This window comes from Ornithodoros turicata, chromosome 4 (genome assembly GCF_037126465.1).
Source record: "Ornithodoros turicata isolate Travis chromosome 4, ASM3712646v1, whole genome shotgun sequence".
In the NCBI taxonomy this organism is placed as follows: Eukaryota; Metazoa; Arthropoda; class Arachnida; order Ixodida; family Argasidae; genus Ornithodoros; species Ornithodoros turicata.
Genome location: NC_088204.1, coordinates 64,507,224 through 64,520,623, shown reverse-complemented (window position 1 = coordinate 64,520,623; position 13,400 = coordinate 64,507,224). Strand labels below are relative to the sequence as shown.

General features: G+C 44.6%; 1 protein-coding gene across 3 annotated transcripts in view; it reads right to left on the bottom strand.

The window, feature by feature from the left end:
* Nucleotides 1-402: 402 nt before the first annotated feature.
* Nucleotides 403-13,400, bottom strand: part of LOC135391687 (myosin heavy chain, non-muscle-like) — a 78,152-nt gene continuing 65,154 nt past the window's right edge. For all 3 annotated transcript variants that reach the window (XM_064622027.1, XM_064622029.1, XM_064622028.1), the window contains 9 exons: nucleotides 12,871-13,023; nucleotides 11,448-11,909; nucleotides 11,167-11,379; nucleotides 8,535-8,696; nucleotides 6,673-6,890; nucleotides 6,490-6,613; nucleotides 5,741-6,058; nucleotides 5,429-5,601; nucleotides 403-1,320 (listed from right to left, as the gene is read on the bottom strand). In XM_064622027.1, the coding sequence (XP_064478097.1) occupies nucleotides 1,191-1,320; nucleotides 5,429-5,601; nucleotides 5,741-6,058; nucleotides 6,490-6,613; nucleotides 6,673-6,890; nucleotides 8,535-8,696; nucleotides 11,167-11,379; nucleotides 11,448-11,909; nucleotides 12,871-13,023 (1,953 nt within the window). In that variant the 3' untranslated portion in view covers nucleotides 403-1,190. The remainder of the gene's footprint in view (nucleotides 1,321-5,428; nucleotides 5,602-5,740; nucleotides 6,059-6,489; nucleotides 6,614-6,672; nucleotides 6,891-8,534; nucleotides 8,697-11,166; nucleotides 11,380-11,447; nucleotides 11,910-12,870; nucleotides 13,024-13,400) is intronic.

Here is a 13,400-nt window from a genome sequence, read left to right as displayed (position 1 = left end):
TGTGCGCCTTTGAAGAACCTTATCAAGACATCAAATGCTGCTGCTTAGACAGTTCTTTCGTCATATCAAATATTGGTATAGTTTTCGTATACCAAAACTATTAATAAAACTTCTTACACTGCCCATTGTGAGATGATCTGAGTTATAAAAAGTCACTAACTAAAACGTGGACATTAGGTATAACAAGAAACTTGAAAGTAACTCCTTACTTTCTCAAAGTACCTTGGGAACTTACTTCATTTTCATCACTTTTCATGTAAGTTTTTTGGTAACTTGTCGAATAACTTCATCTCTGGAAACTACTGCATACAATGCGTGTGTTCCTCTAGGTTGTGTGCATTGACTTTAGGTGCCCCTAACTAGACAAAAAAACTCCAGTGAGAAAAAGACAGTCACACAAAATCACTTTCACAAAACTTCATATTTTTATTTTTGACGCGATAGTATTAAAGTATGACCGACGATATAAAAATAATCAGATGATCGCCACTTCGTTGGAGACCGGCATAGGTCTGGGCCCTGACAAAACAAATCAGCAGACGACACAAGAAATTGCTGCTTTCGATAGGGTCCAGTTCATAACTCAAATTTTTCTCCACTTCGGGAGCTTATGAGCAAGTAAACCAAATATACTAATTTGTACAAAAAAACTATAATCTGGAGGGTTCGCAGTCCACGTCGACACTGCCTCAATATAGTTCCTCTTAGCAACATGGAACCCCCCACTTGTATAAAAAAAATATGAAATAAAAATCCTACATCAACCCTGCATTTTTTGCACACATTCACATCCATGCACTCATGCCACCTATTGAGGGATTTAAGCACCATTGCAACAAGTGTAAGGCTCCTATTGTTACACAAGAAAACGGAAGCTGGCACGGAATTCAAAATGTATCTTTAAGGCCACGTACATTGGTACGCCGTGTGAAACAAGCGTATCCGATTAAATTATATTTAACAATATATATATATGTATGTATATAAAAAAATTGGCAAACGACGCCGGTGGCAAAGTCGGTTGCACAAGCCGAAGAAACGAAACGGCCGAGAAAAAAAATAACAAACGGACGTACAACCACAGCCTTCCGCGAGGCCTTTAGAAGGGGGTCGCAGAAGTGAGCGGGGAATGTTACCATAGACTATCCCATCCATCATTAATATTCTGTTGTACCGCGTAGAGAAGCGTGCTACGGCTGATTGTCTTCGCTGAGCGAATCGTCAGGGAGGGAGGTGGGACTCTCGTCGCCTGCTCCGCCTTGCAGTGAACCCCGCTTGAACATGCTCCGGCTTGCTGCTCCGCTTGAGGCACCAGTCCTCCTGAAAGAATTTCAGGCACGAGGTCAACACAACGCAGAAAAGTATGCAGTCTCGCATACTGGCTAGTGCAAACACTAACAGCACTAAGCAGGGCGGCGCTCTACAGGAACTTTATCTCTTGGTTGATTTTGATGATAATGGGGGAACGCTGATAATGCTTCCGGAATAAATGGTTCACTGCACACCAGAAAGACAGACTGCATAGTATTACCAGTAGGGCTGTGTGAGTAGCAAAATCTGCAAGTTTGAGTGAGTTCGAGTGGTTGGCGTTCCATTAAATGATAGGTAATGTGTAGAAGCAGGAAGATAGATATAAAATTTCAAGCTGCTTTAGCGCTGCTTTTTGGCCAACTTCCCCTTAAAAATGTGCTTTTGTGCTAGAGTTGATTAAAAAAAAATGAAATGAATTAAGATATAAGAGCTTTATGAAAACAATGTGCCACCTAAGGATAACATTGCTAAATGAATTTTGCAACCATAAAAGATTTACAAGTTATGGGTATGTCTTTCTACAAGGTGTGGTTTAACCCCTTCCTTACCGCCACAAAAATGGCCATTTGGTTTGAAAAATATATTTTTTGTAGCTGACAGAATCACTTCAAAATATGTTGCTATATAGGAAAATGTAGCCAAATCAATGCCCTATCGAATGATGTAAGTTTCATAAACAAAGCTATCCATGTATTTCCGAAACTGATTTTGGGACACCAAAAAACTGGTGCAAACAGCAGAAACCTCATGAATATACGCCTGTATCTTGAACAAAAATATCAATCTACAAGTTCTAAAATATAAAAAAATGTGGCAATCTTTGTCAGAAATATCTGAAAATATCAAGCCTCTGGATCAAGAAGTTCATGAGTTGTCGAAAATAATGTCAACACTGCATGTTGTTCATGCAACTGAGTGACAGAGTTCATTGAAGGAGTAAAACGGAAATTAACATTGTAATTTCCTCTGAAAACATTAGTTTCACGCTCAACTTTCCTGTTGTGCCACATATTGCTATTTCACCACTCTTCCACTCCTCCAGGTTAGTTTGAGACAGGAAGAACAGCAATATTGCAAGTTATACATGCCCACACATGCAGGACAAATATCTGATTGTCTAACATCTTCAGAGTCGTTATTTGCGTTGTAACAAACGAAATCTAATTCAAATATGTTTCAAATGCAAGTATTGCGCATTTGCGAAAGGGGTCTGCCACGGGAACGCGACGCCGCAACCAAGATAGAATCTCCACGCTGCCCCCTTGGCGCAGGGCCAACTTCATAAATCGCTACCACAAAGAATAGATAAAAGTGAAAATGGAACTCATTCTGTAGTGTTTATAGTATCCAACAAATGTGACCACTTGTCCAAATCTACTTTAGGGACCGAGTAGCGCCGCTCATAAAACGTCGATCACCGGTGATCGATTCTCTATGGGCGCGGTAAGGAAGCGTTCATACCGGAAATTTTCGCAAAGTAGTCGTACACAAAGGTCTCCAGCCCTTTTCGGTTGTGTGCAGATGCACTTTCTTCACTCTTGTCAGACATCTCTGAGTTTTATGAACTAGTAGAACCGAAACACTCTCCCGCCGAAGAAACAAAACTACGGAATGCGCTCCTCCCATGTCGGATACGCTTCCGCGCGTGCGACGCCTCCATGGCCAGCAGTAGCCAGTTGAAGCCGGTTTGCCATTCATAGCCACTACTCAGTCTGTAGCAAAGTCGAGGTTAGCCGAAGGTAATAGTGAAAACAAGATGGCGGAATTGTGACAGCGATCACGGCTGCGCCAAATGCAAGTTTCGAAATGATGGAATCGTTGTGACAGGTTATATCTTATATTTAGAGCCTGAAGTTTTCAGGAAATATTTTTTTCTAAATTCGGGGGGTAAAAATCGGGGTAAATAAACATGTGCTCTAAGTTCATGCAAATTCGGGCAGAAAAACTTCCAGTATGCTTAATTTGGAGAGAAATCAGGCTCAGTTACTCAACCTAACTGTACTGGTTTGGTACAAACGGTGACGTAACTACGTACATTTTTCTGCCAAACAAGTTGGTGTGCATTCCTACAGATGTCTCAGTGAGGGCAATTTGCTGGGTAAAAATCGGGGTTTCACCCTGAAGAGGCAACCTTCAGTTCGGGGTGCAAATTCGGGGAACTTCAGGCTCTACTTATATGTGATGGATTTTAATGTGGATCTAACGCGAGCTCGAAACGATATCGAGTACTGGAAAGTTCACGAGTCATCATTTGTCGAGTCGAGTTCGAGTCTAGTATGAGATCGACTCGACTCGAACTCGAAATTTCGAGTACTCGCACAGCCCTAATTACCAGTGGTTTGTGTTTTGTAATCAATTAGTGAATTTAGTCAGCTTTTTAATTATAACAATTACAGCCAAAATGTCCGAGAAAGCTGTAGCGGGCAATGTGTCGCTTTTTGAGAGACGTTTCCATGTTATGTTATCTCACCGCGTTTCAGTGAGCAGACGATATCCGTTTTGGTTGCAGTTTGCTAATTACGTCGGCAATTTCTTTTCTAATGTTGCCCATTTCGCGAGCAAAGTGTGCCAGCGACACGAAAGCAAAATGAAAACCACAACCAACTTGTAAGCAACCACAGTTTCAATAGACTTGAAGGCACATGCGGCACGTCGCCATCTGGGGAGCAGCGTCTCAACTGCTCTTTGCAACACTGCCATCTTGATAGTTTTGACTACGGGAATCTCACGTTTCACGTTATAACTAGGGCCCGACTTTTTAGGGTTAAACCCGTATCCGCCCGATATTTACCCCCCGAACGAAATCTGTAAAATTCGGGTTTAACCCGAATCTACCCGAAAACATCCGGGTCACGTGGCACCCTCATAAGCGTGCATTAAAATAAAGTTTGATAACATTGCTAAACATTAGTTCCATGTTAAGACAAATTTTTATTAAACAAAAAAAATCACCCGAATACACCCGAATTCCTGACGACAGAATATGCCATAACGGGATTTAACCCGAATACACCCGAATTTTCATATGAAAAATATCACCCGATATTTACCCCCCGAATGTGGCCAAAAATAAAACCCGAAAAAGTCAGGCCCTAGTTATAACTTTGTGCTGCGGTGCTCAATCATTTTGAAAGTTAGCAGGATCGAATGTCCTCCAGAGCTTTCTATGTAGACAACATGCAGACCACCTGCATTGCGTAATTGGTGAGCAGGGCATGCCGGCACGGGTAGACTTTTATAGGGTAACACCCTGTAGAAGATGATGACAGTGTGGTGCAGTGTGCCATCAGGCATGCAGGTGCTGGACACCACTGACGTTTTGAAATGCTATGCACTAACCCATCAGAATATGGAAAGAGATATTTGGTGTTATGAATGGGTAGCGGTTCCAGCTATGCAACAACAGCTACAGACAAAGATGATCGATTATTTTACAAAGTATATCCATGGTTCCCACTGAATTTTGGAACAAAAATTCGAGGGTCTTTCAAGGACCTTTTAAATCTCAGTTGTCGTTTTGCCTGGGATGTAAAACAAAGTTTGTGACTAGGGCTTCAGCATCTACAAGTATCTTCAACAACATCTTCAACAGCTACAGGTATAATATGAGAAAGTACACTGGGATTGCGCAGTATTGATCCATTCACAAACGTGAGTGACAACTACTGAATCTTAAAGGTCATAATAGAAAGGGAGGTTGAGGAATCTGACGCAGGGCGGCACTCGTTTCTCACACTTCCGGTTTCCACTGCCAATTCCTATTTCAATGAGTTCTAACACCTGCAGTTGTGGAACCATAGAGCTGACTCCGGATAAGCAGAATTTGCACTAACAGCTCCACGAGAATAAGAAAAAGATGCAAAGTTAAGTTTTCTCAAGGACTGTAGAAAATTCCAGGGTTTTCTAGGGCATTCAAGGGTTTCTAGGGCCTGTGGGGACCATGATACTGTTTGCATTTCGTTTTTGTCATATTTTTCTATCATATGGGGCAGAGTGTTTGCGGCAATTCGTATTTTAATAAATTCAAACAGCACAATCATTCTAATCGGCTCCAGTTACGACACGCTCGATTGAAAGAATTTCTTGAAATCGCAAAAATAAATTGCTCACAACCTACCTGAGCTTGCTGCGAGCAGCATTGAGGTCGCTCTGCAGCTTCTCATTGGCCTCGAGGAGGTCCTCAAGCTCGCGCTGAAGCTTGCGCCGCTGGGCTTTCTCGCGAGAGCACTCCTCATCTACTTCATCCAACTGACGTTTCAGGCTCTTCATTCGGTTGTTCGTCTTCTCCACCTGTGGGGTGCGTGAAGGCGAAGTATGAAGACCGGTGCTCAAACGTCTTTCAGCTACTTTTCCCCAGATTAAAACGAACTCGTAGCTTAGTTACTACTCATAACTGGGTTGTGTCGCTGCCAGCTAACAAAGTCCTCACCTGTTCCTTGTACTGATCAGCGTGCCTACGCTCATCTTCCACCTGGATCGCAGCCTCCTTGAGTCTCTTTTCCAACTTCCTGGCTGTTCGCATGGCAGCCTGCTTCTCTTGTTCGGAGACATCTAGCTGCTCTTCAGCCTGCTGCAGGCGGCTTTCCAGCTGAGTTATGGCGGCCTTCAGCCGAGTCTTCTGGCCGCTTTCAAGATCCTGCAGCTTGGCCCGCAGTTCCTTCACCTGCCGCTCCTGCGCGGACTGAGCATTCTCCAGCCGCTGACACGTGCTGCGCTCGGTGGACAGGTCGGCCGTCAGCTGTTCCACCTGTAGGCGGTACCAAATAACGATTACTGCAACTTTACTTCGAAGGTCTAAAACATTTTATTGTACAAGAGACTATAGGTGTCAGAAACCCCGATATAAAGGAGTAGGTATAGTCTGGCGATGTCGAGTGGAAAAGCTGATTTTTTAGTGAAAGATCAAAGAAAATGTGCTTCTCGCATTTTAGATGGACCCAACAGACCGAGTGGCTTTGCGGAACGCAAAGCTCTTATTGCTTAGCAGTCGCCGCTGCCCATATCACTAGCTGAATTTGCATTTTGACAAGATCGTTTTCGGGGCAAAAAGGGGCAAAAAACCTGAAAGCTTTCAGGTTTTTTGCCCCTTAGTGACAACGATGCAAATTGGGGGTGGGGTTTTTACTGGGTCACACGAGGCTCTAAGAAAACAGCCAGTCGATCAAAGGGGTTCCTTACGTGCGCTTGAGACTTGCGCAACTTGTCCGCCATAATTTCGTTGTTGTTCTGTTCTTCCTCCAGCTCTTCCTCCATGGAGTGAGCCTTTGCCTCCAACTTTCGCTTGTCTTCCATGAGGAGAGATCTGAAACACCACCAAGGTCAGCATATACTTTGCACCAACCGGAGGGGGCACACGCTCACGTTTTGGCCACGGCACTGGAGACCTCGTCTTGCAGTTCATCCCTGTCCGCTTCGGCTGCACGTCGCGCTCGCTCGGCTGCAGCCAGGTCCTCCTGCAGCTGGGCCAGCTCGGCCTCCAAGGCCTTGGCCCGCTTTTCGGCGTCCTTGGCCGCAGCCTGAAGCTCTTCTCGTGAACCACGTGCCTCTTCTGCTTCTCGCTGCCAGTCCTTTGCCTGGCCCTGTTAGAGGCAACCAAACCAATTAACAGAATCAAAAGCTGCTAAACTGCGCGGAAACTATTTTGGATACATCTCGGCTGCACACATAGGTAGCACTACTTTCTTCCTTGTAGCACCATTAATATGCCTGTATAGGTTTAACCGTTCACATGTTTACTGTTATGTAGTGCACCACTGCCTAGGCATGTGCTGTTAGTGGGCACGTATAAATGAATATATATAAATAAATAGGTAGGGCCTGTCTTTAGGGTTATACCAGATTACACAGATTACGATATTCTGGGATAATGTGGGATGACCTGTCACAACCCCTTTAAATTGACTTTTTCGTGAGCAAGTTAGGACTGTGTGTCGACGTGACAGGAGGACAGCATACGTCTGTGCAGCAAAGTGCCAGTGAGTGACAGGACCCTCAGAAGAGTAACATTTGGGTGTCTTGCACATATCTTTTATATCGATAACTTCAGCCCACCGCTCTCAAAGACCATCGTTACACACATCAAACAAAAGCAACCAATCCTAAGCATGCTGAGGGGGTAAGTTGGGCTATCTCATAGAAAATATGACAAACATTTCAAACGCATCCGTAGTTCACTATGTAGTAGGGGTGTGGGAATACGAATATTTGAAGTCGAATCGAATATCGAATCGAATGGGGAAAAAAATTCCGAATACCGAATCAAATATCGAATATTTGTGCAAAATTTACAATATGTGATTTTCGCACTAGAAGTTTCCGTTTTGTAGCCCATTGCTTTAGTGTAATTTTTCTGGCATTAACTGTCACGAGAGAGACATGCAATTCTTTTGTTTAAAGCCCCTACTCTTTAATTTTACATGAGAGTGCTTCCTGCTTTCCAGGTGAGCCTACACTTACTGGAGTACTGGAGTGGTTACCTTCATTTCAAAATTCTATTTCAGGCAGTAGCATGTTGCACGGATGAGGGTGTAATTGCTTCAGACAACCACGGGCCATTTGTGAAACAAACGAATTGGCATTCTGCCTCAGCTTTGCCATGAACACCCTTTAGTTTCTTTGCCACTCGCCCTAGGAAGTTGCACTACTGAAATTTTAGACGAAAAGGACATCTTTAAGACGCCCTTCTTGTTCGTGGGCTGTAGTCATTATTCGAGAGTTCTAACCTTTTAAAGGCAACCTCACAGACATCAAAGCAAAGTCCCTCCTCGGCACCGCTAAACTGCATATGGGAGGGGCGCGACCCCTTCCACAGATTACGTCTACAAAACTGACTTTGGATAACGTTATCTCAAACTAAACACCGTCCCGCCTGTGTTGGTCCTGCAGCAAGGGCCATTTCGTAAAGCAGGCTTCACTTCATGCACGAAAGCATCAGGTGAAGCCCACTTTCGGGTTGTGTCATGGAATAGTCGAATATTCGAATATTGGATATTCGATTCGCGAATCGAATAGTTCGAGCGTTTGATATTGGATTCGAATTCGAGAACTCGAATATTCGCACACCCCTACTATGTAGTGCTGACCTCAACCTCTGCTAAAAAATCTTGTTACTGTTTCACACGCTGTTTTTCATTCTTGGAGGAATCTTCCATGACCATAAAAAGGAGCACCAGCAATGTGCACCCATACTGCACAAGACGCAAGCACTCCAAACATGCACTAACCTGAAGACGCTTGAGTTGACGTAATGCCTCTTCTTTCGCCTTGCCTAGCAAATCTATCTGCCGATCGGCCTCCTGCAGGTCGGCTTCCAACTTCTTCCTCAATGTCAACGCTGCTGAACGTTGCTTACGCTCTTCGTCCAATTCAGCTTCAAGGTCACGAACCTGGAAATCACAATCAAGCTTCAGGTACTGAATTACAGCCTCAGACCGAAATCGCTACAAATTACTTATCTGCATTCCCAAAGTTCCCGAATGTGTATGTCCCCAAGGGAGCCTTTATTCCGAAGTTAAAGAGGCTTTAAGGCGTGCCCGCTGTTGAGGGCACGCCTTGTGTACGTGAAGCAAAGCAGTTCAACAAGCACATGCATCTGTGCAATTACAGCTGAAGCTACCTGAAACATCGGAATCTGGTATGTGCGCTAAATATCGGGGTGGCTTCAGCTGTAATGCGTACGAATATCCGAGCAATTTCCTGGAGAACATGTCCAGAGCACTGAACAATCCCAATGGTGAAAATCAAGAAAATCAAGGTCAATCAAGCACTCGAATCGACTTCATGGGACACCAAGGACGTGTGCACTTGAGTGAGAACATTTTGCAGCTTGCTGTGACGAATTAAAGTAAACACTAGGGGTGCATTAAGTAGCGGCTCCAATGCGCAGGTGTCGCACCTTTTGTGGTGCTCGAATGACCCTCACGCTCCTGCTTGCATGTGGGAGCACACACATATGAAGGAAGGGGACACCAGAAAACCAATGAGTCGCCTTGGAAACTTCACTAGGGGCGCACATCGTGCTCGTGGGTCCAAAGGACTGTTCAGTGGATGCACTGGAGTGCGAGAGAGGGAGTACACCGAGCGCATTGAGTAGAGCCGCTACTTAATGCACCCTAACTCTTTCCTCACCGTCGGAAAAATGGCTCTTTTTGGGTGGTTGGACATATATTTTGTGTGGCTGACAGTATCACATCAAAATACGTTGCTACATAAGAAAATGTAGATAAATGAATGCCCTATCGAATTATGTAAGTTTCAGAATCAAAGCTAGCCATGTGTTTCGAAAATTAATTTTGGAACACAAAAATAATTTGTGCAAACAGCAGAAACCTCACGAAACCTGTGTCTCGACTAAATATATCAATCTACAAGTTCTAAAATATACAAAATATCAGCAAATATCAACACTCTGGATGAAGAAGTTCATGAGTTCGAAGAGTCAGCTTCATAGATCACCACCACGAGGAAAAGGTAAAAATGTAAACGAAACTCATTCTGTATTGTTTACGGTCTCCACCAAATGTCACCATTTGTCCATATCTGCTTTGGAGGCAGAGTGGCGCGGCTCGCGAACCGTCGATCTGATCGACACTCTATGGCCATGGTAAGCAAAGAGTTAAAGGAGCAGTTTAGAGGCACACAACCTTGTTTCTGTTTTTGGTCGGTATGGAATGTTAGGTGGCCGAAAACAGCTTCCCCACAATTAGTGCAACTGTAGCGAAATTGGGACGCCTGCAATAGCTCCCCGAACCTCCCATGCGCGAAACACCCTCCTTCACCTTCACGATAGACATGTGATGAGCGCCGCCACGCGCGTCACTATGCGATCGATGCAAGTGGTAGGGACGCTCCTCATTGGGCCTGAGATCACGATCGAGGTGAGCAACACCGCGCAGGCGGGAGCGCCTGCTAACACTTCGGAGACTCCAAGCATTCTCCGGCTGTGTGATGTCCGAAATGGGGGGTTTGAAGGCTGTCAACGACACGACCTCGATTTTTGGGGGCCGCTGACACCACGGGAAGAACGAGTGGTGCAGCCCGAAATTAACTGTGTTGTACAGCGATACCCCAGTGCTTCCCGACAGTGTGCAGCCTCTCTGACCGTTTTCGCCGCACAGTTGGTTCAGTGGCTAACAGGTGGCGCCACAATACTGCAGTCATCACTTGCTTTCTGCTACTGTGAGTTCTGAGATTGCACAGAAGCCACGGATATAGTACTCTTGTGATTGCAACCTTATTTTGTCAGGCTACATATATGCTTTCTTTGTTTAGAAAACGTGATATAAATCATATAAAGAATAGAAGTCAACAAGAAACAGCTCGCAATGTTCGCAGCAGATTGTTTTTCCTACCAACGAATGAGGGGGCTCTCTACCTCAAACGTCACACTAGAGTGGGTGGCAGATTTTGCAAATTAATTGCACCGCAGTGAAACAACTTTGGACAAAAATATTTTGTGGGAATGCTTTTCGCATACTGCTTTACAAGATGACAGCAGTTTTTGGCCATGTTAGATACCACTTTAACGCTCCTTTAAATGACAGCGTGAGACAGAACATGATCAATCGTGATCATCATGGTACCCTCGTATCCCGCTTGTTCACTACCTCTCTATCCAGTTCTTCCAGTTCTGGGATCCCAACAAACACTCCCTTAGCTCTATTGCCACAATATTTGTAGACATTTAGTTTGTATCATTCACAAATACACTCAGATTTCTGACACTTGATGAACTGGTTGAATGTAATTACCTCTCCGCTGTAATTTTGCGTAAATATAGCAGAAATTGATATTGTTTCATTCCGCAGTATTTTGCGGAGAGCTAGGGGCTTTACCCAACGTGATGCAAATGCGCACCTGTTTGGCAAGAGTGCGTCGCTTTTCCTCTGACTGTTCGTCCCTTGCTTGCTGGTCGCGTTCATGCTGAGCCTTCAGTGCCTGAAGGTTCACATCTAGACGCAGCTTGGCATCTTCCGCAAGTTGCAGCTCGTCTTCCAGTTCCTCTAGCCGAGTCTTTTGTGCAGCCAGTTGGTTTTCCAGCGCCCGCTTTGCCTTTTCCAGGTCGTGCACCTTCATACATGAAATGATTATTCGTTAGAGCACTATACCAGGTGGCAGCACCGTACAAATGCTCTTACATTTCTATCTGCTGTACCCTGAGAGTTGACCAGGTCATCTAGTTCAGTCTGCAACTGTTTCCGCGCGCGGTCCAGCTCTTCGCACATGTCCTGCCTTTCCTCGAGGTCCCTCGTCAGCGCCAATATCCGCGTTTCCTTCTCTCGCGCCTCCCGCTCCGCACTGTCCCTCTCCGCAGCCAGCCGTTCGGACACTGCCTTTTCCTCAGCGAGCAGCTGGTCAAACTTGCGTTGCTTCTTCTCTAACTCGGACACTCTCCCGCGCTGGCTCTCCAGCTCCACTGTCACGTCGTCGACTTCCGCCTGCAGCTTCCTCTTAGACTTGTCGAGCTTATCCGCAATGGCCTGCGATTCCTGCAGTTGTCGTTGTAGCGACTCCAGTTCCTTCAGCAGCTTCTTTCGGGCGTCTTCAGATACAGCGAGCTGTTCAGATTCTTCGTCTGCTTTCTTTTTGGCCTCTGCAACCTGCGAGGAATGAGGAAAGCTGTTAGATGATGGGCATGGAGGGCATCAATGAAGAGCAAGGAGTAGGGCTGTGCAAAATATTCGGTATTTGTACCGAATAACGGTACCGCGCTATTCATATTGGACCCAAATAACATTGCATTGAATACTCGAATGTATTCGAAATTCCGCAAGCTAGCTTCAACTCGTGCCCTTGAACGTTGGGCGAAGCCTGCTTCAAATTTTTGAGACTCGAATATATCCTGCAAGGTGGCTTCACCCCATGCCTATGAGTGTTAGGTGAAGCTTACTTTATACTTTTGCGTGTGCAAACTTCAATATATCCTGCAAGTTTGCTTCGCCTCAAGAGTCTGAGCGTGCGGCGAAGCCTAGTTTACACTTCTGCGAGTGCTGCCGGGTAGCAGGCTTGGTTTAAAAGTTCGATTTGAGGGATCACTGAAAATTGCCACTTTTAAGAAATATTTCAGCAAATGTTGGCAAGGAAGTTAGTTTAATTATTTTGAGCTTTAGCTGGACCAGCTATGACACCACAGAACAAGGGATTTCATCACAGTGTTAACTATGTTATGTCTGGGTACTAGATTCCATCCAGAATTACAATTTCCAGGATAATTCTAGCACAAATGTATTCATCAATGAAATATGTGAAACAGAAATTAAAGGTAACATTTAGAGGGGGTGTGCAAACTTTTGCCCTTACAAGTGATGGCAAGTTTGAGTTTCCTGGCGTAGCAAAGCTAGCCAGGACATAGTTTGTAGTCAGAGTCTCACAAACTACAACCGAGTAACCTGGTTGCAATACAGACTTCTGCTTACTATTCAGAAGTAAGCACACACCTTGTGCATGGTATTCGATATTATTCAATTTGCTTCTATTCGAAGATTTTACTGTTCGATTCATATTTGATTCAAAACCACTATTCGCACAGCCCTAGCAAGGAGAAAGAGACGGAGCTACGACCTGTTGTGCAAGTGTCTGGTATTGCTTCTCGAGGTTCCGCTTCGATTCCTCCTCCTCATCCAGTTGTTCTTGTAGGCTTGTACGTTCACTTTCTAATTGACGTAGTCTAGAACTAAGTGCCAACTTCTGTTTTGTCTCTTCTTGGAGGAGGTCCTGGAAGAACAAGGATGGTTAATTGAGCTAATCCACTCTAATAGCAACAGTAACTGTATCACAGTTCCAGCTTTCATTGATACTAGCTGACTACCATGCCGCATTACAATTAGAGCCTGAAGTTTTTGGGAAATATTTTTTTCTAAATTCGGGGGTAAAAATCAGGTAAATAAACATGTGCTCTAAATTCATGCGTACTTGGGTGGAAAAACTTCCAGTGTACTAAATTAGGGGAGAAATCGGGCTCAGTTACTCGAACTCACAGTACTGGTTTGGTACAAACGGTGATGTGATTGTATTTTTCTGACAAACAAGTTAGTGTGTATTCCTACAGACGTCTCAGCGAGGGCAATTTGCCGGGTAAATATCGGGTTTCA